The sequence below is a fragment of the Lemur catta genome, chromosome 10 (assembly GCF_020740605.2).
Source record: "Lemur catta isolate mLemCat1 chromosome 10, mLemCat1.pri, whole genome shotgun sequence".
NCBI classification, from domain to species: Eukaryota; Metazoa; Chordata; class Mammalia; order Primates; family Lemuridae; genus Lemur; species Lemur catta.
In genome coordinates, this window is record NC_059137.1 from 27,246,943 (window position 1) to 27,271,654 (window position 24,712).

The 24,712-nt window shown below is 37.5% G+C and overlaps 1 protein-coding gene across 6 annotated transcripts in view; it reads right to left on the minus strand.

Annotated features, from left to right (window-relative positions):
- Positions 1-24,712, minus strand: part of SLC44A1 (solute carrier family 44 member 1) — a 164,522-nt gene that overhangs the window by 117,323 nt on the left and 22,487 nt on the right. For all 6 annotated transcript variants that reach the window (XR_006737863.1, XM_045563114.1, XM_045563111.1 and 3 more), the window contains exon 2: positions 906-995. Coding sequence is in view for 5 of the 6 variants with exons in the window: in XM_045563114.1 (XP_045419070.1) it covers positions 906-995 (90 nt within the window). In the remaining variant the exon portion in view is untranslated. The remainder of the gene's footprint in view (positions 1-905; positions 996-24,712) is intronic.

Below are 24,712 nucleotides of genomic sequence, written 5' to 3' on the forward strand. Positions count from 1 at the left end.
GAAGTGAAGAGACCTGGGCTCTGTTCCCAGCTCTGCCATTAACTAGCAATGTGGCCTTGGGATGGTCATTTCTATCTACGGGTTTGATGTTTTTAATCTGTAAAATGAGAGTGATGGACCAGATGAAGATTTCCAAGTCCTTTCTAGCTCTAATATCAACCAGCTCTAAAACAACAGTTTTGTATCTTTTTTCCTGCCCAGCACACTGGTTCTTTAGGAAAATCGTACTCTGCCCAGCACACTGGCAATGACTCCAAAGCCACTGAAGTCTGTGTCAGAAATGGGTATGCAGTTGAATACGCACACCCTCGACACCGTGCACCAGGGTCTCTGCTCCTCCATCCTCTATACCCACTGGACAATCATCTGGTCCCTTGATCTCCAATCAAAAGATGCCACTCATTACAGTAGACACAACAGAGAGTAGGGGCCTCGTGTGGGCAGAAGGAAGAAGGAGCAGTGAGCAACCAGCCTCCCATCTAGAACGGACTAAGGAACACCAAGTTCCTGAAAGGAGAACTGACTGCCCCAAAGATAACCATCAGGTTCCTGTGTCTGGGTTGGGTAAATACTCAGGGTTCATCCCTCCACAGTCACTGTTCTGCTCACCACCCCATCAAGATCACTGTTCACAGAGGCACATGTCAAATGATCTGCTTTCTGAAATGATCTAGTGAATGAGATAGGAGTCTCAGTTGCTCCTTAATGTTGATCTCAGTTTTTATGTAGGAACCTGCCTCAGTGGTATCCTAGCATCTCTAATTACAACCAACATAGGAGGGGTAAAGCACACGCACACATACACACACACATATACATAAAACAAGCTTCCCTATCAAACCACTTCCCCATCACTCCCTCGGGCCATGAGTTCAGGGTCAGATCATCTGCAAGAGCTTCCTTACCATCCCAATGCAGAAGAGGATAAAGAGCATCAGCCATGGTATGTCTGTGCAGCTACGGTCCTCCAGAGGCTTCCATTCTCGTTTGGAGCTCTAATGAAAAATACAAATAAGAGTGGTAAATGTTAAGTTTTGTTAGAATTAGAAAGGCACAAGCACATCATTTGTATATAGATCCCTTCCTTGCCAGACAAGTTTCTACTGAACCTTTAAGACACAACTTACCTTTTCCATGACGTTACCCTAACTCACTCGGCCAACATTCCCACCCCTTTCTGGCCAGGCAGAGTTCTGAGTTCATTGCTTTTTTGGTACCTCTATTAGAGTATTTATCATGCTAAATTGTTATTATTACTTCTTACACTGTGTCCCTAACAGATTGTGAGCTTCAGAAGGGAAGAAACCAGTCTCATTTCCCAGCATCTAACATGACGACTAAGGGCTCATCATATGTACTCAGCAAGGGCTTTTAAAAAACAAATAAACAAACCAGTCATGGTGGCTCACACCTGTAAGCTTAGCACTTTGGGAGGCCAAGGTGAGAGGACTACTTAAGCCCAGGAGTTTGAGACCAGCCTGGCAACAGTGAGATGCCACCTCTACAAAAAATAAAAAAATTAGCTCAGTGTGGTAGCACATGCCTATAGTCCCAGCTACACAGGAGGCTGAGGCAGGAGGATCACTTGAGCCCAGGACTTTGAGGTTGCAGTGAGCTATGATAATGCCACTGCACTCTAGCCCAGGAGACAGAGCAAGATCTGATATCCAAAAAATAAAAACAAAAAAATTTAAAAAAAAATAAACAAATGAACAAACTCTTCCAACTTCAATCTTAGTGCTAGGTTTTTCTTTGTATGTTCATATGCTAGACTTAAAAAAAAAATCTGGAACATAATTTATATATATATGTTCTCTTCTAGGAAAGATGCCCACCCATCAAAATGAATTTCTATTCAGAGGTAGATTCTTTAAAGTCAAATAAAATTCAGGAAGAAAAAATTTAAGTTTTTATACATAGATCTGAGCATCTCTTAAACAATCCATGAAAATCCATGAATTTTCATTGTGCTCCTGGAAAAGGTTAAAAGAGTTAGTTTCTAGATCAAAACAGAGATTCCCTAACTAAAGAATTAGAGGCATTCTAAAACTTAATTGGCAAAGTATTGATTAGAATTCCAATTGCATTTTTTTCTTATTTCAATCGTCTTAGGTTCTCAGGTCAGCTCACAAATCCCTTTTAATCAAAATGTAACTGAAATAACACTCCTGAGCTTTCTAATGAACAAAACTCCCTGAGTCTCACAAGGTCTCCTGGAAACAGTAAACAGAGAAGGGAGAGAGAGGGTAGCCTTGGGAAACCTCTAGGGAAGGTTCCTGCAACAAGGAGGTTGAGGCCTCCAGTGGCTTCCATGCCAAGATCCAGGAAGCCATCTGGAGAAGGCCTGTCAGTGGGAAAGGGCACCAGCAGGACAGCCAGAGATAAGGGAGCCCTCTGACATAATTAGCATTTGGAGTGTAATCGGGCTTAGTCCTCCAAAACTAGGTATCCTTTGATAACCTGATAAAAGCCATAGATTCTTTTGTTGGAACGTAAGCATATATTTACATAATTTTCATAAAAGTTTAGGGAATTCCAAAGGTTAAGAAACATACCTGCCTATCAACGAGGGCAGAGAATTTGAGCTACAACCACTTCTTAACCTCTAAAGTGTTAAGCAGACAAATGTCTCATTACCAAAAAAAAAAAAAAAACAGAAAGAAACCCAGCTTGTTCCCAGACACCCACACAGAAAACAAAAGAGCACTAGTTAGTCATGGAAAAAAACCTTACCCTAAGACTCTAACTAGCATTAAAAACCGAGAATGAGTGGGCAGTTTTTTTCAGAGGAATGCACCAGTGTGGCATAACAGATAAAGGACTTGGTCTCTCCCTGGCTCTGTCATTAGCCAGCTACATGGCTTTAGATAAATCCCTTCATCTCTCTAGGTGGCAGGAAGGAGTTAGTTTGGATCTCTTAGGTTCCTTCTAACTCTCAAAAATCTCTGATCAGGAACACACTTTTGTGAAAACTTCTGTTATGTCTAGAAAAAACTGCAAAATAATTCGACGTTATTCCCTGTGCAATTCAAATAAGAATGGCTGTATTGTGTGGTCTGTATTTTGGAAGACAGTTGCTCACAGTGTGAATAAAGAATGTTTCTTTGTATTAAATAATTTCAGTCTTGAGTAATATCTACTACAGTAAAACTACTCCCAAACACAGGAATTTGGACATCTCTTTGAAATTCATTATTTTTACTCTAAGGTAATTTATAAAGCAAAAGCTACTTTAAAATACATTTGTTTATCTTAAACACTATGTATAGGGAGGGAAGGAACTTGCCCAATGGCACACATTTATATCATCCATGACCTCGCTGAATTCTCAAAACAATTCTGTTAGTTATTATTATATGTTCCTGACTTTTCTATTTTATAAAAGAACAAGCCAAGTTTCAAAGAAAATAAGTGGAAAATCTGTCTGAAACCTGAGTCCTTTCTAACAGAAAGATAAAAACTGTAAAAAAAAGTGTTAAGGAAATGCTAAAACAAACAAACAAACATGGTAGCAGAGATGAAGGATGCTTGTCAGCTTCATCAGTATACTAAACATGGACAAGGAAAAAAATCAGTAAACTCAAACATAGGTCAATAGAAATTACCCAAACTGAAACACAAAGAAAGAAAGTGAAAAATTTAAAGCCTCAGCAGAGGATCCAAGAAGTGTAGGACAGTATCAAATGATCTAACATATGTGTAACTGGAATCCAAGAAGATAGAACAAGGCAGAAGAAATACTTGAAGAAATAAAGCTAAAAATTTTCCAAAAAGACAAAAGAATTTATACAAACTGCTGAAAAGAAAACAAAAAACAAATTACCAACCCAGAATTCTGTACCCAGAGAAAATGTGTCCCAGAAATGAAGACTTTTCAGACCAAAAAAACCTGAATTTATTAGCAACAGATCTGATCTGAACGATAAGTAAGAAATGTTAAACTTCTTCAGACACAAGGAATATGATACCAAACTTGGAGGCACAAAAAAAAAAATTTAAAGATTTTCAAAAATGGGTAAAATGAAGGTTTGAAATTTTCCGTATGTTTAAAAACAAGGGTGTGTGGCCGGGCGCGGTGGCTCACGCCTGTAAATCCTAGTACTCTGGGAGACCGAGGCAGGAGGATTGCTTGAGCTTAGGAGTTGGAGACCAGAGTGAGCAAGAGTGAGATCCCATCTCTACCAAAAAGAAAGGGAAAAAAAACCCAGCTGGGCGTTTCGGCACGCGCCTGTAGTTCCAGCTACACAGGGAGGCTGACTGAGGCAGGATAGCTTAGAGTCCAGGAGCTGGAGGTTGCAGTGAGCTACCATGGCGCCACTGCACTCCACGACAGAGTGAGACTCTGTCTCAACAACAACAAAAAAACAATCTTTGCAATCCCCTACCCTTTAAAAAAAAAAAAATTTATAAAAACAAAGATCTGACTATATGCATATAACAACATCACATTACATGGTCTTTTTACATACTTATACAAGGTTAATAATCTAAAAGGCAGAACTACAATGTTTAGTACTTGTACTGGACCACTGAAAAATAATTCTAAGTCAAACCACAACTGGCATCTACCTCATTTATATTATATTCATATCCTCAAAGTTAGGGAGAAACAATGTTGAATACTTTCTCATGCCTTCCTACATTTTGCACAGCAAAGATATCTAATTTTTAAGCTTCCATAATATCTCTTATAGAAGTCATGTTATACTCCACATACACTATGAGCCCTAATAGCTAAACCAGGGCCTTCCAGTGAATTTGAAATGCTCTAGTAAAGGTGTCTATTTTTTAGTAAATAAACCTGTAAAAAGTTCTAACCTAAATTTCCATGTTAATTCAAATGAAGCTATTGAGTAAATGTGTTTGTAGATAACAGTAACACACAAAGTTAAGTGATTTGTTATAACCAATTAGATCAAATCAGTTGTTGCCACTGGACGGTGTCAGCAGTAATGGGGCAGGCAGGGTGGGCCAAGGCCAGGGGCCCAATAAAGTAGAAAAGGGTCTGATAGATATGAATTAGGCCAGGCAGGAAGGATTAGGAAGATATAGAAAGATCAGACAGGCAATAGCAACAATCTAGATTTAAGACAAAAAGAGTCAACTAGGTCTCAAATATAGAGGCAGGTAGAGTCCAAAGTCCTGGAAGTCAGAAGACACCCAGGTGAAATCTATTAAAAAAGGCAAAGACTGGATGCTCCCTGTCCCCTTTGTATACTCCGTGCTGTTTTTCTCCTCACTAAGATAGAGGCACAAAGCTTCCCAAAAGATTCTTATGGTAATATACTAACAGTATAACTTAATGCTATGAATCTTTCCTTGATATATCAAGTTTTTGCAGACATGGTTTCAAAATAATGGAAAATGTGTACAAAAAGGTTACAGCCAATTATACTAAGCTACTTGATTTTCAGATAATATTCTTAAGCATTTGTTTGGTTCTTCAAATAAATACTGGACACCACATAAAGAACTTGAGATTCAAAAACAGGTAAAATAGCCCCTGCCCTCAGTGAACTCTGGTTCAGTGGAAAAGTGACAAAGTACTACATCATGAGTGACGCCAAAATAGAGACATGCAAAAAGTACTGCAGAAATAGAGATGGAAACCATTAAGCAAACATTTGTGAGATCTGTTGAAATTACCTCATAAACTTTTGCAGCTTATATTCTGAGGCAAACACTGAAATGTTCCTTTGGTGTCTAAAACAGAATGTGTTTTTGCGCCGAAACATACTAAAATTTCTTGATAGCCATGAGGAGGAAATATTGACTGTCCAATAAGAATTATTACCCTCAGAAATGTTTAGTGGCAAAGAAGTAGAACATTAAATTGCTTTAAAAAAAAAAGAAAGCACCCATTTCACACTTCATATCAAGATTTTTTTATACACTAAAGATTTTGTGGCTCCAGTTAGAAAGAGGCGTTAGTCTTGGAAATAAAGAAAAATACCTTCCTTTGTTTTCTGACACAATTAGTGCAGGGCTATATTTACTAAGCCACTAGAATAATATTTTCACGCAGATGTCATTGGTGAGGTCCCTACTAACGAGGAATTAAGTACTACCAGGTCACATATATTTAGATTTACTGCAACTTGGAATTTCTGACAGGCTAAACAACTACATCCTCCCTTGGCATTCCCCAGGTTAAGTCAGAGAACTGCTTTCTAGAACATTCAAAATAACAATAAATAGCAGCCAGGGAGGCTGTTCCAAAGGAAAAGAAGTGGCGTACAGGCAGGATTAAGCGTGTAAATAAATAAGATTCTAATACCATTTAGGCTGGCAGTTCATGACAATAGCACTACCCATCCTCCTGTGCTGTTTTTAAATCAGCTGGGATGTATACAAGTATTCATTACTGATAATAAAGTAGTGAAGCTTAGAAATTTAAGCAGAATCAAGACTGTCCTTACAATAAGGTTATCGACACATGCTTACAGCACAGATCCATAACTACTGCCTTTCTCAGACTCCAAGGAAAAGCCAGCTATGCCTGTGAAGGCCAAAGCAAGCTGAGACGTGGCCTCTCACCCAGCACAGATTCCCAGAATGTGTCCTTGGGTACTGATGGGTAATGTGTTGAATAATCAACCACCTTCCAATTTTTTTCTTGAAAATAAATAGTTTCTATTTCTTGGGTAAACAGACCATCTCCAAGTCCCATAATTCCAGTTGCTCTGCTGTAGTTTTCACCATCCCAACGACTCCTTGGCATACCCAAAAAGCCACTATAGTAGTCACTGAATGCATCTATCTCCAAGGTCACCGCTATATAGATATTTGTGTGATTCAAGTGCATATGTGGCAAACATTGTTCTATCTGTGAGGACTTTATTTTGCTCCTGCCAATCTGTTTTACACAAATACCTCCAGTATTAAAGACAAATAGTTGTACACTCAGAATCTTCAAAGCTCCCTCCAAGGACATACTGCTTCATTAAATTCCCCAATATGCTTTTATTTGTGCAGAGTAGTAACAAAAGAATAAAAGAGCTGATGTATATCATTTTTGCCACAGTTCTCAATAGAGTGAGCAGACCTGATAAAGTTGGGTAGTAATAAAACATGGAGGCTTTCAGCCTTCTGTTCATAGCACCTGCAAATAAAGTCTCTGTAATAGGATTTTGAAAGACATTGCCTGTCCTTTGGGAGAGCTCTGTCAAGGATCGGGAGTGCACAACTACTTTCAGTTACCATAAGTAATCCGTTTCATTTGCTAAGCCTGGTGATGGCAATTTACATCGGAAAGGTAAAAATAAAAGTATGATTTTAACAGGCAGTTAAAGGTATTAAGATACATTGAGTGGAAAGATACAGGCTTCTGTGTCCAACAGCTTTGCTTAGCTCATGAACTTTATGCTAAATCACAAACATTGATCTGTTTAAAGAAAAAGGGGGAAATGGCAACGAGAGCTGTTTATAAATTAGGTATTTACATAGTGACAGAAACATCAAAGAGAGAGATGTTGCCAATGATTTCATTCTCCTTCCAATTCCCCTAAAAAAGTAGAGGCCTGTGACAAAGATGTCCTTCTTACATCAGACTTCTCAGTGACTGTCTTTCTTGCACATGAGCACATGATAATTACTGGGCAGAGGCCAAGTTAATCCTTCTCTGCAACATCGCTAATAACATCTTTTAGTTCTATGATCAATGAGGCACAATCAAAATTATACATAGACAAGCCTGCAATCCTCAAACAGTATTTCTAACCTGTCTTTCTCCTGAATCACTGGTAAGCAACTTTTTAATTTAAAATTACTCTTTAATTTTTTTAAATTACAATTTTTATGGACTTCATTTTTTCCTATCACATCCTCTGTCAGAATTTCTTCAATACTTGATGATACCAAGGACAGATTAATAGAACCAAAGCTCTACTTTGTACCTTCTGTTACAACAGTACAGTTTCCAGATTGCTAATGGACTTACTGATTTTTCTTGCTAAAATGTAACCATTTTTTAAAAATTTCATGGGTACTCAATCTATGATTCTTACTCTAATCTTACTTCCTTTCCATGATGGAGCAGATAAAAAAATGACTTGTGAAGACTACACTGACTTATGGAGAAGAAACAAAGACTACACTGATCATAACCCAGCAAATAGGTAGGTAGAATTGAGTAAATTTATGTTTTAAATCAAAATTAGGTATTGTCCACAGCAGTCATGCACAGAAATAAATATATGTTCAGTTCTATGGCTGTGGCCTAAGAACTAAGTAAACCAAATTCCTATTGCAGTTAAAAAGTAATTAAGGAATCCCCTAAATATGCATTAGGTTCCCTTCCTTTGTGTTCTTACAGTGTATTACGTATATACCACCATCATAGTAATTATTCTATATTATGTTCCCCCAGTAGATTATGATCTTCTTAAGGGTAAAGATAATGTGTCTATTTTTTGTTTAAATCAAGGATTAGCACTGTTTATGGAAAGCACTCTAATATCCTTCAAATGAAAGCCTATTCCATGCAAATAATGTATACAGAATCTTCCCCTGGTTGGACATATAACATTCATTCTTTCTCCCTTATGGCCTACTTGGGGGCAGGGATTTTTTCACTGCTTGGTTTTTTCACTGCTATGCCCCTAGTAGTTGAACAGTGCCTACCACATAGTAGGCTCTCAGTAAATTTTTTTTTAAACAGATGGGGTCTCGTTATATTGTCCAGGCTGGGGTGCAGTGGCTATCCCCAGGCATGATCCCACTACCGATGAGCAAGGCAATTCTGACCTGCTCCATTCCAACCTGGTCTAGACACCTGATTGGCATAGTGCACTACAGCCCAGAACTTCTGGACTCAGCAATCCTCCTGCCTCAGCCTCCCGAGTAGCTGGAAGTAAAGGTACATGCCACCATGCCTGGCTCAGTAAATTTATTTAACAAATAAATGAACAGGATAGGTCTCTTATCACTGGGGTAGCATGATGTTACTGCAGACATCCTTACTGCTTCTCCTGCATGAGATCATTTACCTAAAGAGTATTCTATTGCATTGTGAGCTGTCTCCTTTTCCCATAGATATTATATAGTATGGCATTTCCCAAAGCTGTTCATAATGGACTGTATGAGAAAAATAAATCCCACATTTAAACAAGCTTTGGAAATGTTGGTTAACAAAGTCTAGTCTTTCAAGCAAGACTTCTTTGAGCCTTTATTGTAAGACTCTCTAAAACTTACTTGGTCACACACCCATTGGGAGACAGGGATGCAAACACAGAGGCAAACAATGCCAACCTCTCTCATGGTATGTTTCTAGAAACCAGGGAAGAAGGGTTCATGGTTACGATGATACTCCCACTGAAAAATTTTCAGAAGTAAAGGCTGACAACACTGGTTAAGACTATGCTGAAAGTAATGTAAATTGGTTAGTCACTTTAGGAAAGTAATTTGGCAATACATTCTAGAAACACCTGCCAAAAAACTAAAACATTAAAATAGCTGCACGTGACATGTTCAATAAAGTGCTATTATGAGAAAAAATTAGAAATTAACTATTCCAATAATAGAAAACATTTAAATACCGGAATATCAAATAATCATAAGAATAATTATGAATACTACAGTAACATATAAAAATGACTATAATAAGTTGTGCTAAAACCATGGTAAGAAATTATATCTATGCTCTGGTTATACAACTATGTAAAATAATATATGGAAATGTATAAGCATTGGAAGGGGATGGTACAATTTTTAAATAGTTTGATTTCTAATGCACTTTTTCCATTTTTATTTTCATTAATGCTACTTAATAATGGCAGAAATAATAAAAATAAAGAAAATATTGGCTCTCATCTCTCCAGATTATTCTTTTCCTACTTCCTCACTATAATGTCAGCTATAAAGACACAGTGCCAAAACCACAGAAAAGGCCAGGTACAGTGGTTCACACCTGTAATCCTAGCACTCTGGGAGGCCAAGGCAGGAGGTTTACTTGAGCTCAGGAGTTCGAGACCAGCCTGAGCAAAATAGAGACCCTGTCTCTACTAAAAATAGAAAAAAATTAGCTGGGCAACTAAAAATAAAAAAAATTAGCCGGGCATAGTGGTGTACACCTGTAGTCCCAGCTACTTGGAGGCTGAGGCAGGAGGATCGCCTAAGCCCAGGAATTTAAGGTTGCTGTGAGCTAGGCTGACGCCACGGCACTCTAGCCCGGGCAACAGAGCGAGACTTTGTCTCAAAAAAAAAAAAACCCACCAGAAAATGTTTAAGTCATTCTACCTAATACTTAGTGATGGGACATCAGAACACTTCGAACTTCATTAGAAAGCTGTATGTTGAGAATTACTTAGGCAGGAGCAAGATTTCTTCTGAAGATGCAGGAAAATTTGTAATGCTAGAGAGGTAAACTAGTGTAGTGAGAGGAAGGAACACAAGCCTGGGTTTGAATTCTAGCTCCTCTTCTAAGTAGGTGAATGATCAGCTGAACTGATCTCCCCACTCAGGTAAGGATGACTACTCTATAGCATGCACTGTTGTTTTCAGGACTATGCCCTAAATCTTTGTTAATGTCCTTTCCGAATGGGCTACGGGGAAAATCTTCCCTATGAGGTATCAAAAAAGGTGCATTTCTACAAATATTCATCTCAAACATCCTTAAGTTATTCCCATCTTGTATGCATTCTAAAATGTGTGTTTAAAAAATGAAAAATGAGTTGTAAAGAAAATACAACTAGAACAAATCAATGAGTGTACAGTTTTATAGACAATTGTGGTAAAGAAAATTAATAGTAACTTTCAAATGATAATACAGTAAGAGCAACTGAAATGCCTTTTGATATCTTAAATTTTTCTTTCAGCTTTATTGAGGTATAACTGAATAGTAAAAATTATATATATTTAAGTTGTACATGATGTTTTGATATACATATACACTGTGAAGTCTTAAATTTTTAAAGGAAGTTGAAGAAAACTTTTAATTCTGAAACCTATAATCAACAAACTATAAAAAAATCCATTCATTCAATAAATAGTTAATTATTACCACATGAAAGGAACTGTGCTAAAGCTTAAGAGATTCAGTCACTTTTCTTTCACCTTTCTGCTGTTCTCTTGTTAATCTACCTTCCTCATCTCTGGGTTCTACCTTTTCTGTCCTCGCTTATAACAATTCATTTCAGTTTACACATGAAGGTTGGTGAAATGATAGGAAAAATTGCATATATTGACTGAGATGGGAAAAGATCACAGATCAACTATAATTAAGAACATTACCAAAATAATGTTTTATACAAGTTCTTAAAGGGATTATATAACCCTAAATCATATAACCATATAAAGAGGCAGATTATAGCTAACATTACTGAGCATGTTCCATGTGCCAGACGTTTTGCATATATTAACCCATTTAATCTTCACAACCAGCTTATGAGGTTGATATTATTATTATTATTATTCCCATTTTACTAATGAGGAAACTGAGGAAAAGAGAGGTTAACAAATATGCCCAAGTCATGCAGCCAATAAGTACTACAGCAAGGATAGGAAACAGGCACTTGGGCTCCAAGACCTATGACCACTTCGCTCTGCCCTGTTTCCTGTGGTTAACACAAGCATATCCTGTGTGGACACTGTGGAATGATCTGTGTGGAAAACAAGAGGGAAAACCAGAATTAAGAGGCCTAAAAATTGTAGTAAAAATACCACAGTACATTCTGTGGCTTAATTTATCTAATTTTTTTTTATAGTTAATTTTTTCTAACAGGAAAATTACAGGCCATAACCGAGAATAACATGTTATTAACATATTTTGTCTTTTGATTTCAAAGGTAATTTCCAAATGTCCAAATATTTCTCCTGATATTTGAAGAAAACACCTGCAGTGATGTTTAACAGGTAGAAACAAACTGTTGTTTCCTCCTAGCCATCTGTAACTTCCATCTATATTTTGTAAGACACTTGATTATATTTCAAAAATAATAATACTTAAAGTGCTACCTGGCTGTTAAGAAATCACATACAAATGCCCATCAACTGATGAATGATTAATACAATGTAGTACATCCATACCACAGAATATAACTTTGCAATAAAAAGGAATGAAAGAGGGATACATGTTACAACATGGATGAACCTAGAAAACATAAATGAAAGATGCCAGATACAAAAGGCCACATATTATATAATTCCACTTATATGAAATGTCAAGAATAGACAAATCTATAGAGACAGAAGGTAGATTAGTGCTTGCCTAGGGCTGGGTGGGAGTTGAAGGGAAATGGGGAGTGACTGGTAACAGGTACGAGGTCTCCTTTTGGGATGATAAAAATGTTCTGAAACTGATTTTGGTGAGGGCTACATAATTCTGTGAACATACTAAAAAACATTTTATATGGTATGTGAATTATATCTCAATAAAGTTGTTATATATATAAAAGAAATCACATAAAAATACTTCAAAGGGGTCCACATTGGCCACCCCACATGTAGGGTTCTATTGAGTTCATGACAAACTCCATATGAACACTTTTCATACAACTACCACATCAGGTATACAAGATAAAAGTGGAAGGACCTTAACTCAGGTAAAGAGTCAGGTAATCATGAAATTTGATGAACAGAAGCATTTTTCTGAGAAATCAGAAGCTACTAGAATTACTAGATACATGCTGATTTTCAATCCCTCTGTAGACAACACAAAGGTGAAAGGTAAATGAGGTTACAAAGAACTATTATAAAACACACCATAAAATAGATGAAAGTAGAGTTAGAAAAGTCATCTCAAAGAGACCAAAGGACCCACATGCCAAAACAAAACCAGACTGTGGTATAAACATAGCTACAGAATGATCATACGTGTCAGTAAAAAGGGACTGGATGGGCTGGGCACGGTGGCTCACGCCTGTAATCCTAGCACTCTGGGAGGCTGAGGTGGGAAGATTTCTTGAGGTCAGGAGTTCGAGACCAGCCTCAGCAAGAGTGAGACCCTGTCTCTACTAGAAATAGAAAAAATTAGCTGGGCAACTAAAAATAGAAAAAAAAAAAAAAAATTAGCCAGGCGTGGTGGTGCACACCTGTAGTCTCAGCTACTTGGGAGGCTGAGGCAGGAGGATCACTTGAGCCCAGGAGTTTGACGTTGCCATGAGCTAAGCTGACGCCATGGCACTCTAGCCTGGACAACAGAGAGAGACTCTGTCTCAAAAAAAAAAAAAAAAAAAAAAAAAAAAGACTGGATGGGGCAGGTACATATACAACTACTCTTTACTTATTAATAGCACCTACTAGGTGCCAGGGTCTGTACTTGGACAGTTACACTGACAAATAAAAGTCTGAGAGACAAAGTTTGATGCTGCCCTCCCAAACTGTCTTGGGGAGGGGTTGCTGAGGCAGCGGACTATGGCACTTAGGCCTCTCCTGCAGACAAACTGTTATTGTTAAATAGACAAGTCAGGCTACTGAGCTGCTGCTGCACCATGAGTCATGCAGCCTACTCCCTTCATCTGATTCCAGGTCATCAGGCAACCTTCTGACTGTCCTCTGGCTTCCCAGAGGTTGAGTCAAGTAATGTGCATAACATAACTAGAGAGCTATGGAAAAATAAAGCAATAGAGGTTATGCATGTATAGAGAGTCTTGAAAGAATATACACAGATGAAGCTGTTAACAATTGTTATCTCATGAGGTAGGATCAGAAAGGTCTTTTTACTTATACATATTTGGATTGGATTTTTTAAATAACCATATCAAGTTTCTATTAAGAATAAATATAATAATTCTTAAACAATGATAATTTCACTTTACCTTTATGCTAGCCAAACTGATAAAAATTTTCTGGTCTCCATGTCAGTTGAATCTTCAATAAGTTAGCCTTCTGGGTTGACACATATGTCTTATGATGTTATTTTACGTGAATCTACTATTAACAGAGGGATGCAATCTAATAAATGTACTAGCAAAATTAAGTTCTGAGGCTTCAAAGTCCCAGAGCTTGGTGAATTCCAAGTCAATGATACTCGGTAAAGCCTCCTGGCAGCCATCAGCTGGCCTTCCTTGGTAAAACCTGAACCACACCAAGTACTCTCCATTCAAATTCTATAAACAGAAAATATTAAACAGCTATAATTTAGAAAGCTTCTAGAGAACTTTTCCCAGCATTTCAACATAAATTACAAACAAGCAGCTCCTGGACCTTCAGACTGGCTTTAGTTGGCTAGCTTTGGAAGCAAAGAGGTTGTTTCTCCACAATCATCAACCTCCAACCCCCACTCTTTGTCCTGAAGACAAAGAATGAACATGAGAGTTCTGAGTTTAGCCCAGCCCTAAGTCCAACTATACTTCCAACCCCTGCCTAAGGTTTGAAGTTAAAGGTCAGAGTACCCTGTAGCAGAGGCCACTGAATAGTATGCCAATATTTCAGCATCAGATAATCAACTGGCTTCCAGCCACTCCAAAGTATAACCAATTGGTTATCTCCAAGGGACTGTAGAGTCTGAGGATGACATATTGTCACAAAGTCCCCAAATCCTCCTTCTTGGCAAAATCTGACTTTTCAAAATCAAGACCCAAATCAATTATTAAGTCAAAAATGGAAAAGAAAATTATACAGAGGATTCAAACATCAAATTGATAGTTTGACTAGAAGACTATTACAGTACTTTCCAAACTTGACATTCAATGGTTCCACAATCAGTGAAGTTTCTCAAGAAAATATATGGGTACATCAGAAGCTGCATTAATAAAAAGCAGCTAAAGATCTAAAGTGATTAAAGAAAAATTCATATAAAAAGACTAGAAACACCCAAACAAGTGAAGGGGAACACTGAATCATCAAATTAATACTTCTGCAAATGACAAATATTAAACTTGTTCTTTAAAAAAAAACAACCAAGAAAAATGAATGCTAATGGACCAAACTTGAATAAACAAATGCTCTAAAAACACAAGCATCTGTAAATCTCCACACCCAGTGAGTCATTAAAACATTCCACTTGTAAGAAACCATGTTTGTCCATCTCCAAAGCTAGGTCCCAAGCTCAGGCAGATGTTGGCTTGTTTGTAACCAAATCTGGCAACTCGCCCACCTGCCAGTCCTCTGTGTGTTTAGCTACAGCTACTTTTCTCATATCATAAGATTAATCTTCATTAAAGTCATTACTTTTTTTCTCTCTTCCCTCTCTACACCCCATCCCACTCCACGCCAATTGGTTCTTTCTGTACTGCCTAAAGTAATGACTCTCAATCAGAGACTTCAAATAACTGTACAACTTATAACAATATCATTCCCATCTTCACAGTCTTCACTTCTCTGAAGTCCAATTAAATCCTCCTTCTTTCCACAAAGTCGACCCAAGAATAGACCAATCTTCTACTAGAACTACAGCTAGCACCACAAATTAACAACCCATTCTAAGATGGCACATGTAAGGCCGAGTTACCAAACGACCAGCTTGTAGTCATCCATTGTGGAATAAAAAGTACAGTCCCCTGATGGAAGCCCTGTGTCGAAAAGCATACCTCAGAACCTCTGTTCCTAACAATATCATGACTCCCTGCCCACTATGAGACATGTCTTTTACTCCAAGAAAACACCTCGGTCAGCTCAGCACTGTCCAGACACTTCATGCACTCACATACCACCACTCCCCCATGACTGATATTTCTGGTGACCACACTTATAAAAACTATTATAGGCAATAATTAAACAACATCAAAAGGAGAGTAAAAAACAGAATGAGAACATAAATATGCAAAGACAAAGGAAGAGAGTAAAAAACATGCATCATTACCAAGAGTATCACAGGTTCCAGAAAGAAGAAATCATGGGAGGAACACCTCTGCTCTGGCCCAGCTGCTCTTTTTCTGCTAAGCATTTGCCTAGGAACACCTCTGCCCTCAATCTTCAGCCACTGTGTGACTTTGTCCCCAAAGAGGTTGCTCCCAGGGTAGGTCCCAGGCAACCATAGGGCTCTCTCTACCCCAAGACCGTTTGCAGGTCCAGCTCCCTGTCAAGGTGCTCTCCATGATAACAATGCAGTGGATTTTTTCCTAAATTATCTCTGTCCTATGCTTCCCGGGGAAGGCAGCTCCAAGCAGGAATGTGCTCTGGCCTGGGTGTCACAGGTTCACCTCAGTGGGCTAGATGATCTCAAGGTGGTTTCTTAGCATGCTCTGCCATGCCTGTACCACTCGTGTGCTACAGCCAGCTCACACTAGCTCATGAAAGCCAACTGTGCACATCTCTTCCCAACTCCTGTTCATGCATTTTACATTGATAGCTTGAAATCATGTCATGGTGGGAGTATTTTACACCATGGAAATCAGCACATGCAGCAAATCTGGGTATTTTTCTTCCCCTGGCTTAGAGAGTTGGTCATTAAACACTCACCAATACACCACTGTTTGTGCCTCAGTTTGTCATCCAATTTGTGAGTTTTTCTTTTATACAGAAATATAAACGTTTGTACAGTCAAATTAATTAGACTTTAGACCTTTTCTCACTGCTTTTAAGTTCTTCAGCTATTTGATATTATTTTTTTCTACTTGTTTATGGTTTCATAGAATTTATTTTGATGTATAGTGAGTTACCCAAACATTTTTAGCTAAATATAATACCTAATCAATTGTCTCTTGATTTAGAATGGCTCCTTTAGTAAATAATAAATTCTTATTTATACTATGGTCTATGCGTAGACTTGTCTTCCATTGACCAATTTTACTTTTGTGTCAATAACAACAGCAATTAACATTTCTGGAGTACTTCCCATGTACCAGCAACTTGCTCAACTCTTTATTTACTTTATCTCATTTAATCTCAGGCTTTATAGGTGAGCAAATTCAGCCTTGAAGAGATTAAATAACTGGGCCATATCATCTGATAAATTGTAGAGCTAGGCCTAGAATCCAAGTACTCTACCTCTAATGCCTTAAGTCACAACCAGTATGCTAAACTGCAACACAGTAGTGACTACTACAGCTTTAAGTTTTATGATTTATATTAGTGCCCCCTTTATGCTTATTGCTCAGAATCATTTTGTCAAGCTCATATAAATATCTCTCTGTATGTATAACAATTTTACTCAATTCATGTTAAATTTAATTGGAAAAATGACATCTCAATATTCCAATTTTTGTATCCAGAAAAAGGTATGTCCCTCTAATTCATTTACTTTATAAATCTCAAGAAAAGTTTCATAGTTTTCTTCATTTCAATCAGATATATTTGTTAGGGCTATTTCTAATTTTATATTTGTTAATACTATGGTAAATTGCATGTTTTTCCTGTTACATGTTTCTAACTGGTGATTGGTGACACTTGGGTAAGATACTGATTTTTGTATACTTACCATATATGGCCCTTATTAATAATCTTTAGTTGATTTTTTAAGTTTTTATATTTTATCTCCTTCCCCATCATCATACTTAGTTTGGTTTTATGGCTTGTTGCACTAGTCAGAACTTCTAGAACAATGTTAATGGTGATAAAAGGCTTACTTATACATTCCTGACATAAACAGAAGATCTTCTATTGTCGAGTACACTATCAGCCTGTTGGTTCAAGACAGTGGATCTTCTTAAAGATACAGTTTTCTCACTGCTTCTTGGCCGTTTGACTAAGATCAGGTGTAAAGATATAGTTTTCTCTTCCTAGTTTTTAAATGGCTTTTTAAAAAAATAGATGTTGAATTTTTCAAATGTTTTTTTGAGCATACTATTAAAATAATTTTAAGGTTTTCCTTACTGAATACCTATTTTAAACTGAAAAATTCTAGACTAGAAGGAGGTAGATCTGAGTTTGGTCCTGGGTTGTAAGTCAGATCTAAGGGGTCCTAGGTCAGTAGCACAATCTGTTCTGCTGCAATGTGTTTCTTTGACATGCATTACCTCATACCTGACTGGCAAATAAATGAATGATGTCAGCATTATGGAGAAACCACATTGGCTCATATGATTTTCCCCAGCTTGATAATGTTTTCAAGCAGAGATAAGTTTTCTCATGATTATCAAAGAGAAAGCCTTGGCAATACAAGGCGACCGTAAGGGGACAAAAAACTGAAAATCTACCTAAGTGACTTACTTTAGCATAAGTGGTGGCTGATTCAGTGGCTTCAAAACCACCACACTTTCCTTCTTTTAAGTTATTTGGCAAAGCTGCAAATGCAATTTAGAAAGCTGCAAATACATTTCTCCCTGTATTAAAAAAACGGATTAATTAAGAAGACTATTTCCTGGATGAGCTTTTTGATTTTGATGAAAATCATCTGTATTTGAAGCAAAATACCCTCTAAGACCTACTTCTCAAAGACAAAAGCATGAGCCCCAGGGTTTAAGGCTGCATAGAACTTTCTGACTGATGTTGGGAGCAATACCAGTTGGAGTTAACTGTGCAAGCATTTTGTTTTGGTTTGGTTTTTAGTGCTGCTATTAGGACAACTTTGTTACAAAGCTCCTTAGTTTTGAGTGTTCTGTCCCAACTCTGTTTTTCCCATCAGCCCTGTTGTTTTCAGTTCCTGGTTTTTGCAAACACGAGTTGTTTTTATTTTTAAATTATTGTTGAGGTTTCAGTTTTGTTTTTGTTTGCTTATTTTTTCCAGGTTCACCTATACAATGTGGAAGCAGAAACGTTCATATTCCTCATAAAAACACTGGATCTAATACCACCTGCTTACCTGAATGTAGGCTGCTTGAGATTTGAATTTTTTTTTAAACCAGTTAGCTAATAGACACAAGTATCTGCCATCAGGGAATTTAAGACACTTAACACTGAAAAGTTTAAATCATTTATCATAGATGGAGTACCTGCAGTGAAGGGGGGGCAGGGGACATGCAGCGAAAACAGGGTGTGCAAACGTCTGAACTGCATTCATGAGATGAGGATGGCCACACCCAGCCTCCACTGTCTCCTTCACTGATGTTACATCTAACACCAAACTCTTGATATTCTTTCCCCTGCACAACCTGCTCCACCAACATCCTTCCCCATTTCAGTAAACAGTCATTCTACCTTCTCAGGTGTTCAGACTGAGAACCTTATCACCACTTTCTCACAGAACATATCCAATTCATCAGGAAATACTGACAGCTCGATCTTCCAAATATGTCCAGAATCTGACCATTTCTCATCACCTCCCCACTGCTACCATGTGCAATAACCTTCTATCTCCTTCTACCCTTGCCCTCTCAACACTAGTTTCAATAACGTGAGAGACCTATAATCGGAAAGCCAGATCCTGTTATTCCTCTGCTCAAAACCCCACAACATCTTCCTGTGATACTCAGAGCAAAAGCCAAAGTGTTTATAATGGCTTACAACACCCGGGGTTCTCTGGCACCAACCACCACTGATCCGCTCCCTTTCGTCCACTCCTTCAACCACTCTGGCTTTCTTGCTGTCCTTTCAGCCTCTCAGGCTTGCTTTCATCTCCTGACTTTTGCATTTGCTGCTCCCTCTGCCTAGGATATTCCTTTCTCAGACATCAAGCTGGCTTGCCCCCACATCCCAGTAAGGCTTTTCATGGCCACCCTATTGTAAACTGCAAACACACACACAGACACACACATCCACACACTCCCTATCCCTCTTTCCTAACTTACTTTTCTCTATAGCAGTATACATCTGCATCTTCTAAACTGTATGTTTTACTTGTTTGTGTATCTGTTTTGTCCGCTAGAAAATAAGGCTGGTGTTCTCTGCTGTATCCTCAGTACCTAGAATAGCTCCTGGTACACAGAAACCTCAGTAACTGCTTACTGAATGAACGAATCAGGTTCACTGCAGCATGTGATGAAGGCGGTGATAGATTGAGATTGTGACTCTTGAGGATATAACCTTAATCATCACAATCCAAAATATATTTGAAAGAAGATGAAGCCATGCATAGAAGTTGACTTTATTTTAATGCAGTCATACTGCTAGGTTGTGAAAATGTGTTCAGGAGATTTACTGAGCTGCCTCCCCAGATCAAGGACACTTGGAATTAAAGGGCTTTGAGTGGCTCAACTTGTGAGACCCCCTGGCGACTTGCAAGATTGTTCTTCCATGATGTGACAAGACATCTGAGCACACTAAAACTGAAACTGCGGGGTGGGGTGGGAGGGGGGGAGGGGGGGAAGCAGGTGCACCACTGATATGATCAAGGAAATACAAATGTTCTGACTTAAACTGGACCTGTGAATCAAACATCGAGAGACCACATTTGTTTCCTACAGCTGACCAACCCCTAAACTCAGTGGAATTTAAAAATTAGAGAATCTTTCCTAGAAATCAATTTCAAAGGAAATTCACAAAGTTCTACAAGAAGGAATCCTATTTTCACTGTGTTAACCTCTGAGATGAATCCCTCAGGGACAGGCCTGAACTATCAGGCATTTATCTCATTGGCATGGCTCACATTTTCATGAACAAAATGCAAGAGCTGAAAGCAAAATTTGACCAACAATAACTCAATATTCATGACATTCTGAAGATGAATTTACAAGGCTTAGAGCTATCCTAAAACTCCTGACATGTGCTCAACTTTGGAACGTGCTTCTAATCCCTGATGCTGTAAAACACTCTGTTTCATGAACGATCTGAAATCAAAGCCGAAGCTACGATCTGTGATATAAACCTAGAGTTACAACGAATTGAGATAGGCCTAACTAATACACGCTATAGTCGTAGAATATGGTTATTCCTTAAACACCTCCTTCCTGTCATCAGATCAAGAATGCTGTATGACTAGTTCCAGGCCTTTAACTTTGTACCTTTGAAGGAAACACGCTTATTAAATTCTTTTTAAAACTGATTTCTAATTAATTTTGAAATCATAATATTATAGCTCTGTTTTATATCTTTATGGCTAAGAATTTAAACTTCACGTGGACCCACACGTGTGGATTTCAAATTATATAATTCATTACTTTAAAGCATAGGTGCTTACTTTTCCATAGAGTCAAGGTTATACAAGACAAGGATTGCCTGAGAAACTTTTAGATTGGAAGAATTAGAAATATGATGGCTAAATACAATGTGGAATCCTGGATTGGATCCTAGAATAGAAAAAAGCCTAAATAAAGGATGTGGTTTAGTGAGTAGTATTGTACCATGTTAATTTCTTAGTTTTGATAAATGTACCACAGTCATGTGAAAGCTTAACACTAGAGGAAGCTGGGTGAAGAATATATGGGAACACAGTCAGTACACTCTTTCTCTCTTCTCAGTACATCTAAAACAATTTCAAAATAAAAATTAAAAGAGGATGCTAATCTTAGAACAACATTTTAGCCATTTTTGGGGTGGCATATTAAAAAAAAAACCCAATGCCACAAAGTGGGTATCATTTAAAGTTATTAACACAGAATAAAGAATGGCTACAAAAAGCTGCAAAGTCTGCTCCTCTCTGTATATGAATTGCCAAAAATAGATACACCAAACAACATTGGAAAACCTTACACTGATCTATCAAACAAAATATAAACATACCCAAAACTCAAACCAAGGAAAATCACCTCAAACTAACAACAATTATCACATCTATATAGACTTGAAGTGATAGGAAGGTTAGAACACACCATTATTTCAACTAAAACTGAGTTCAAATTCAGGGCATTCTAAACTGTGCTGGCTCTACTACGAAGAAGCTCCTGTATGGCCTTGGAGAGAATCATCTAACTTATGTGTGTGCCTTAATTTCCTCACCTGTAACAGTTGTGAGGCTAACCATAATATACATAAAGTACATAGCACTACATGTAGCAAAGTAAATGCCCGATAAATAGTTGTTATTGTTATTTAGTTCAACGATATGTTATTAAATTCTGGGCACGAGAACTTGTTTCAGGCTCAGAATGATAGGGCCTCATCTTATGCTTTAAAAAGTTCAATATTTCTGTAGGCAGATGACATGAAATGCTTAGATAACAATATCCAGGATAATGTATGCTATGTTCAGAGAAAGGAGTAATCAGTGTGGACTCAAGAGGAAGGCTTCTTGAAAGGAGGGAATATGAACTGGCTCATCAGGACAGGATTTGGACAGAAGGCAGAAAAATTCCAAACAAGGAGAACATCATGAGCAAAAACAATAAGGCAGGAGTGAAGATGCTTATTCAGAAAGACCGGTATGCCTCCAAGTACAGTTCCTATTCATGACAAAGGCCAGATGAATAAACTGAGGGCAGAGTTCAGGGGGCATTTTGAATCTCATGCCAATAGAAAAGATATGCTGTAAAACAGCATAAAAGTGGAAGAAGAGAAGCTCATATTGCTTAAGGGAAACATGTAGTAAAATAAGAATTAGTGGTTTATCTAGTGAATGAATAAGAGTTTGCTATAATGAGCATAAGCAAAATCTTATTAATGGATATATCCTCTACTGGTTTTTTTTATTAGCTTTATTCACTACTTTTATCTCTAACATCAATGTCAGTATTCCTACCCTACCCTGTCTTTAAGCACCATAACACATATTTGTATGCACAGGGAAGTAATAACCTAGAGAACTTTCATATTCATCAACATGTGACTGTGTGGGTGTGGATAAAAAGCAGGAAACAACAGGGCTGAGAGCTCCTTGCAACTTAAAAATGCTGTTTGATGTCTAAAGAGCATCAGAGTCAGGGAAAACAGTTTATTATTAATATTACTAAGAACAAAAAAACTAGATACATACTGTTGAGAAAAAAATAGAAAGAGTAATTTTAGAGCAATGCCAAACTGGTTAATGAACTATGATATGGCTATGTATAAAGGCATGAACTATCACTGCTCTCTGTAAGTGCAGGTTAAAAAAAAAAATCAGACAATATACTCAGAAGATAACATTTGCTAGTAATGAACTCACATCTTTGAGATTTCTATTGCTTGAATGAAATGCATTCAGCTACAATCTTACACAAATCATCCACCATGAAATAGTATAAGAGCCCAGCATCCTGAGTTTACATATGGATTTTTCAAATCAATGGGTACCTGTTCAATCAGTACTGGAAAAGCAAAAAAGGAAAAACACAGCTTGCAAACATTAATAAAAGCAAAATTAGTCCATTCATCTCCATAGTCTACATTAGCTATGTTGAGAATAAGGAATAACATCTGTCCCCCTCTAATTCATCAACACTTTATGTCCTAGAAATAAATTTTGGTAACTCTTACTCTAATCAAAATTATCAGTCAGCAGCAATGGTTTATGCAAAATGGAGAAAGCCCTTTGAGAATTACAATGTCACTGTTGAAAATATAGGAAAGAAAATTAAACATGTTGAACAAAATTATTTTATTTTAACTTTATACTTAATGTGGTATAAAATAATAATTATTTTTCTTTTTATTACCTACTTTTGATGTATGTGTCACATAAAAGGCTAGAGAGTGTGAATTTGCTCATATCCCTTAGCCGATGAAGAAGACCTAACTTTCAGTGTATGTACTAGCCAATGCTGCACAAATTGCATTTTTTCAATTGGCCAGTAGGCCATTCATCAACCTTAAGTGGAATTTAGGATACCTAAAAAGCAGAGGAAAGAAAATAAAGTAAGACCTATGTTCTAATTTCAGCTCATTTGCTTACTAGCTAAATAATCTTAGATCTTTAATCTCTATGAATTGGTTTGTTCACCTTAAACACGAGAGTTACACCTAATACATAAGGTTGTTCTTAGTGATGGCTCCACATTTTGCTCATTGAGGTACACAGGCAGTTCTCTGATTGGAAGGAGGTGCATGAAGATATCTCTGCATAGCACTGCACTGAAGATAATGAAAAGATGAACTGTCCTATCAAAGATCAAAGAATGGGGACTTGATGGAGATAATGAGGAAGCTAAGTATCCCCCAGACTTGATTCCCAGTACTGCCTGTTGCGGTGAACATACGTTATAAACAAGAAAAGTGATATGGGAGATACAAAGAAGACAAAAAGTGAATATCCATAGTACAAACTCACATAAAGTACACAATAAAAATTATGTATTTCCTTCTTTAGATTAATTCAATAGAAAAAGTCTGGCCTTCTAGACTCTTAAGAAAATTAAACCCTCTTATCAGGATTCAATTCAAGTCAACATTGAACACCTATTATGTGTGAGCTACTCTATTAGGTACTGTTGAAGATGGGGGGAAAAAATAGTCCCTCTCTTTCAACTAATATGTAAAACAGAACAAAATAATTCTAACACTAGGAACACAAACATATTATGAGACCAGAGTACAGACTTCCATAATCCTGAGCCTAGCATTTAAGGTCAATCCGATTTCTGACCAGATCTCATACTATAGATAACACACACTCCAGCCAACCGGAACCACTTTTGCCAAACACATTATGCATTTCATGCTTCTGAGCTTTTGCTCATGCCATTCCTGCAGGCTAGAGTTCCTTTAGCTATGTCCCACTGAAGTTGTTATTCACCCTTCAGGAACAAATTCCATTCCTTTTCCTTCACAAAGCCTTTCTCACACCCAGTTGGAATGAAGAGGGGTGATTTAGGAAAAAAAAAAAAGATACAAAAGAACACAGAGGAAGAAGGAAAGGAAGGAGCTATGAGATAAATATAAAACCTTCTAGAAAACCACCGTCCATGCTACACAGAAAATTAACAAGCCTAACAAGGTCTGACAGGAGGAATCCAAGAGGTGAGAGAAAGTCTGTCAAGATTATGGGATAACAAGAAAACCAGCAGCAGAAATTTGAGAAATGTGTCTAGGAATTATAAAACCAAAGGACTTAATAGCCACAGTTGGTCTTTTCATGTCTTACTCCAACAGAAATAAGAAGTATGGG